At 34.1% G+C, this 6,122-nt stretch overlaps 1 protein-coding gene across 1 annotated transcript; it reads left to right on the top strand.

Moving 5' to 3' along the window:
* Positions 1–740: 740 nt before the first annotated feature.
* LOC108684995 lies at positions 741–2,578 on the top strand. Its single transcript, XM_018189579.1, has one exon. The coding sequence runs from the start codon at positions 941–943 to the stop codon at positions 2,576–2,578; it is 1,638 nt and encodes a 545-aa protein (XP_018045068.1). The 5' UTR covers positions 741–940.
* Positions 2,579–6,122: the final 3,544 nt, after the last annotated feature.

Here is a 6,122-nt window from a genome sequence, read left to right as displayed (position 1 = left end):
AATAATTTGACAGCTGTGAATATATTTCGTTTTTTATTGTGTATAATTCATTTCTGAATATATGATTATTTATTAATGAAATAAAAGGAATTTTCGGCATATTTTTTACAATTCTATATAAGTATTACTTATTGAAATATATTTCCATATTAATATATTTCCATATATTTTGCAAGAACTTTTATTGTATATGTTCTCGGTTCTAATATCACAATCCAAGATAGTAGTAGTGAGTGAAAACGAATGTCGCTAAAGATTGCTATTTCAATCTTAGTCATTCGTATAAGCTTTGTATATTTAACATTTAATTTTGTACGTTATTTTAATTCGGAGAATCGGTTCCAATCGCAAACTTCTACAAAAGTCTAATTTTATAGAAGTCTGTGATTCTTTAGTGAGTTAAAAAATAACTTTTCGTTACGAATCCTCGTATTAGACTACTCAAATATTCTGTTTACTTCGTATAGGGATCATAGGAAAAGAAAAGCACGCATAAACACACATCACAGATCTTATTTATCTTCGTCAATGGGTTAGATATTATCGAAACATGATTTCAGGTAACAGTTGAATTTCTCTCCGCGCTCGTATAACAACACATCGACACAACACGATCGCGCACAATTGGCAAATGTTTATATCTCGATATTAGGTTGCATCGTATCTATAGACACGAGGTGGCGCTACATTCGAGCCAGGACGAAGTCAGACGAAGTTTTATTACTGATGGACGAAGTTTATCGGCGACGAGCGACAAGCTATATCCCATCATCGGCGGTAGTTATTGCGCCCTGCGCCGCGTGATCGTAAGCTCGCAGGAGGACGCTCGGCGAAACGTCGGCGGTGAAGCGGCGGCGGCGGCGGCGACGGCGGTAGACAGAAGAAGGGAGGACAGCCGACGGCTCATGGCCGAGGACATTTTTCCGTTAGCACCAACGAGATGCGTAACGCGGACGTGCAATCAAACGCAAGAGGCTTTCGCGTCCCAGCTACCATAACTTTACGAGAATGCAGCGTCGTCATCATCGGAAGTACATGCAGAATATGCGGCAGGGACTTCAAATGCGAAAGCGACGTCGCTCTGCACACGCGATGGCGACACAATGGAGCTATAAGATCGCTAATGGGCATCCTGGATCATTCCGAGATGAATCTCGAGGATATCAGCCAGAGATGCGACGTGTGCGACATGACTTTTGGGATCGTTTCGGATCTGAGATTCCACAAGCGACTGATACACAAACATGTGATCAAGAACAGAGGAAAACGCCGAAAGGAGATGGTACGCATAAAATTCAAACTGAACGGTGTGACGACGACAGACGTGAATCTAGATCGGAGATACATCGAGAACAGTCTCGGGTGTCTCGTCAATGTTTGCGAAACTTCGGATTCCCTTAAAAATGAAAGACGTCAAGATGACTGCGCTAGGAATATTGATTTGTCTCTCCCGAACCATGTTGTGGACAAGAGTCATATGCAATACAGTATACGGCCCCACGAAGCTGCGAATCGATACATTGTAGGTAAATTCGCGTCTACCAAAGACGACACGATAGCTAGTTGCACCGCCGAAGTGGGGAAGAGTCTCGTAGAGATCTCGAATACGCCGCACAAAGACGCAATCCCCGTTAGCGACAATACATGCCAAGGGAACAAAGATCATTGCTATCTTGATTCTCAAACTGCGACAGACGTGCTTATCGAAACTTTTTCTAATAGCGTCCCCGATAAAGAAAATTCGCGAAGGATAAACGAGTTGGAAAGAAGAAACATGTATTGTCAGAGCGAGATTTTACTTGGTGACGATCATGACGATACCGAAGTTCTTCTCGCCTGTCAATCAAAAGCGTTCGACGAATCTATGTTTAAACAAAATTCTCGGTCCAGCGAATGTCCTCGCTATTCTGTCAGATGGTTTGATGAAGTTGTAGGGACCAAAGAAACCACTGGGTTGGCCAATTCTGTAGTAGATTCTATGGAGATAACAAGTGATAGTAATAACAATGGAAAGAGTTATGATCTTAATACAGATGCAACGATGCGTTTATTTCCTTCGTTATCTCTACCGGGCAAAAAAACCGAGCCGTCGAAAGCTAATTCGAACGTTGATGACGACGTGCAGGAAGTACTGCGAATAATAAGAGGAAATACACAAAGCGATATCAATCACGAATCACCTAATCGCATTGAAAGAGAGATGCTAGTTCAAAACGTTGTAAGCGACACATTTACGTTGCCTTCGCAGTTGAAGCCGAGCATTTATCCAGAAAAATACAGCGTCGCGTTTACGAATTTTGAACCGTCCGATTATTCACCATTTATGACTGTGACTGAAAGCGATTATCAATTTTTGGCAAATTCATTTGATAAAAAGTTGGGTATTTATTTCGAAGATTTGCAGCGTTATGGGATCGAACTCTACAACGATTTACCGGAAATGAATAACAACTTGGAAAAATACTGGGTATATGCTCCACCAGTATATCCTCGGGACACACATCAAGATTTCTTTGAAACATGGAAGCAATCGGACGATCTGCCATATATCAGTGGATTGAAAGTGAATAACAATTAAAAGTCCTGAGGAAAAAGGCATCAATGTGCCAACATATATTCTTTTTGTTTTCCTTTTAAATTAATTAATTTAATTTTTTTCAAATTTAAAGACAGAAATATTTTATTATATTTCCTAAACATTGATTTAAGGCGTGTTCCGATATACACTGCCAATAAAATCTACAGTATACGTAACGTAAACTATAGATTTTCAGTACTGGCAGTGCATATCAAAACCCTTATTTTATTACATTTAAAATCGACAAAAAAGAGCAAACTTTCATTATCATTTTTTTTTCTCGCTATCATCATTTCATTAGCATTTTTTCTTTATTTAAACAAATGAACGAAAATTGTGTGATACTTCAAGCGAATTGAATATCAGCGTGATATATGAAATTTCAATTCCATGAAGAAAAAAAGTTGGCTTATTATAAATAAAGATCTAAACATTTTTATAGCAATAATTATACAAAAAAATATTTTTAACTGATATAACCAAGATATGAAAAAATATCTGAAAAATATTCTTGATGCTTCAAAAATTTAAATGTGAATAATTCACAATTGTTAATCTCGCTATAGTTATTAGCTCTTGCTGTAAAGAAATTAGTAGAAGTAAAACGCTAGTAAAATTTATAAATGTTATCAGTTAAAAATTTTTAAGAGCATTGGAGAAAAAAGAAAGAATACTCTTATGCTTAGTTTATATTTCGATCCTAATTCTAAAATTTAGCCAATGGAATACATATTTCAATTAGGATCAATTAAAAGAGCTGGCAGCTCTATTGGCTGAATTTTAGGATTTTAATGTTACGACCGAAACATAAACTAAGCATTACTGTGTAAATCTAAATGTAATTATATTAGATGTAGTAAAAAGAAACCCATTATTTTTGCATGAAATTGAATGGAAAAATAATGGATTTCTTTTTACTACATCTAATATGTTACTTAAGTTTTTCTCCTTTTAATTTTTGATGTGCAATCAAATAATTTTGTGATAGACACGTCAATCAGCAGATTCTGCTAAAACTGGATTACAAATATTTTATATTTACATTTCTACTTGCATACGCTATCAATATAAATATAGATATAATTTTTGTGTTGTACATTTTATAAAAAATTTCTTTACATTATGTATTACAAGGAACATGTGAGTCCATATATGTGATATCTAAAAAGAAAAAAAAAATTGTTTTCAGAAACTTTCATTTACACGATTCTCTTCTGTTTTCGTCGTCTTCATCAATATCGCACACTATGTCAATTTTTATAAAAATAATATTATACAGCCAAAATGTTGTTTTCCCTAGCACTTAGGTATATATATGCGGTGCTCCTACTTTTTTAGGAGAAAAAGACAATGCCGAAAATTAAAATATTTTAGGATTTTTAACAATCTACATGTTTGTAATAAATATTTGTTGAAAATATTATTTCTGTCTTATGTCTTTTTTTGATTTTCCCATAGCGTCGTTAGAAGCTTAATAAACATCCACAGCAGTAAAATTATTTCTACAAAGGAAGCTAGGATTGTCATGATTAAAGTCGCGTTAAAAGATCGATTCATGTATGGCAGTAATATTGCGTGTGGCAAATAAAAACATTCACGCGTTACCGTTGTTGCTTGCGTGACTTCCCCGTTGCTTCTCGTCGATGTTACGCGTTACCGACACATACACACACGAATCAGTAAAGTCTTGCTAGGAAAAGGGTGAAGGGAGAGAGAGGGAGAGAGAATTTCCGACGTTATACCACCGCCGGTTTTAATATGCAATGATCAGGCTTCGCTTCCTTTGAAGCACGTTATTTCTCGCTGTGAAACACGATTTACTCGAGGTGCAAGATGCAACACGATCCACAACATTGCACAGCAGCCACACTCCAACTGATAAGTTCGCTGGACCTCATCGCCAGGCCCCTCTACCGCTGCCAGAAGCCCTCTCAATTCTCAAGTAAGTAGGAGAAACCGATTTGATCTTATGAGTCACAAAGGGAGAGAAAAGACGATCATCGTCATCGAATCGATGCATCAAAGGCGCAGAATGTGCCAATATTGCAATTCAGAAGTCGTATCAAGTTCTAAAACTATTCCTTATCAATGCAAAATTTACTTATTATAGCAACTCATTGCATTCCGCAACACGAATGTGCAATTCATTGCAAAAATCAAATTGAACACTATAAAATCAATTGAAAGCCGACATCTTGAATCCTACTTTTCTTTATAATAAAAGCAGAAAGATCGAGTGTATCGTGAAATTTATTATCGAAAAATCAGTTAATACGTAAATACGTACCAGCTATGAAATTATTAAAAAATAAATAAAAGGGCTCGAGGAAATAAGCGCTATTCAGAGTGCGCAAATTGTTCAAAGAATTCTCTCAATACGTAGGCAGTTTAAATATGTAACTTTTGTGTTTATTATCGCTAAAAGAAGGTTAGAAGACTAATCGAAACGAAAATTTATTATATATTGTTTAACGATTTTTTATTCTGTCGTCTCTTTAATAAATTTAATTTTTATATTGAGATTTTTATATTGAGAGAATTCTTTGAACAATTTGCATACTCTGAACAGCGCCTATTTCCTTGAGCTCTTTTATTTATTTTTTTTTATTACTATTTTTAAATTAGGGAATCGTGATATTCAAATTTTTTATGAAATTATTATTTCGAGCTATGCGAACTATTACAACAAGACTGAACGAAGATTCAACATCAAATTATAAGTGTCAATATTTAACAATAAATATTGTTTTGCTATGAGTTCTTTGCAATATCTTAAGATACTTATTTTAGTATAATTACTAAATTTCACGATCAATTTATTTTTTATTATTTCAATTTCAGTTTATGTTTGCATTTCAAGTTTGACAGTAATCGACGCACAGTTTATATAACTGAAAGATGTATTTAAAATTTGATAGAAAATATTATTAAACATCAAAATCTTGACTGTCAATTATCGTTTTTTATTTATTTGTTTTAATAAATTGGAGGATCGATTGTGTATCTTGAAATGAGATGAAAATTATAAAAGGTGAAAATTATAAAAGTGAACAAATTTACTATAATATTTATTTTATAATAAGATCTAATTTCAATAAGATTGAAAACAAGATTGTTTATGTTAAATATATTACTTTAAATACGAAGCGCCACTACGGTCTGAATGTTAAGATGTTGAATTATTATATGTATTCATATAAATGAATTAATTTCAGAAATGATAATTGTGTGCCGATATGGTTGTCGTACTTTCAACGCAATCAATATTAATAATGCCCTCAAATTTCCCAAATTTAACAAACTGTAATAAACTTATTGCGAAAAATATTGTCTCGGCTGGGAATCTGAGGAAGACACCAGAGAGTCGATTATATATCTCGAAACGAGGTGAAAATTACAAAAGTGAGCACATTCATTAGTTATTGATCAATTAAATTATGAATATTTTAGTGAATTTATTCACTTTTGCAATTTTTACTTCATTTTGAAACCTCCAGAGCTAAATTACAACTAATTACTAATATTATAAGATACTATTATTCAT

This window comes from Atta colombica, unplaced genomic scaffold (assembly GCF_001594045.1).
Source record: "Atta colombica isolate Treedump-2 unplaced genomic scaffold, Acol1.0 scaffold142, whole genome shotgun sequence".
Taxonomy (NCBI): domain Eukaryota; kingdom Metazoa; phylum Arthropoda; class Insecta; order Hymenoptera; family Formicidae; genus Atta; species Atta colombica.
Note: the sequence above shows the minus strand (reverse complement) of the source record. Positions and strands in the feature narration are given on the sequence as shown.

Coding starts and splice junctions, on each gene's coding strand:
- LOC108684995 (XM_018189579.1), top strand. CDS start 941: ATGCGTAACGCGGACGTGCAATCAAACGCAAGAGGCTTTCGCGTCCCA.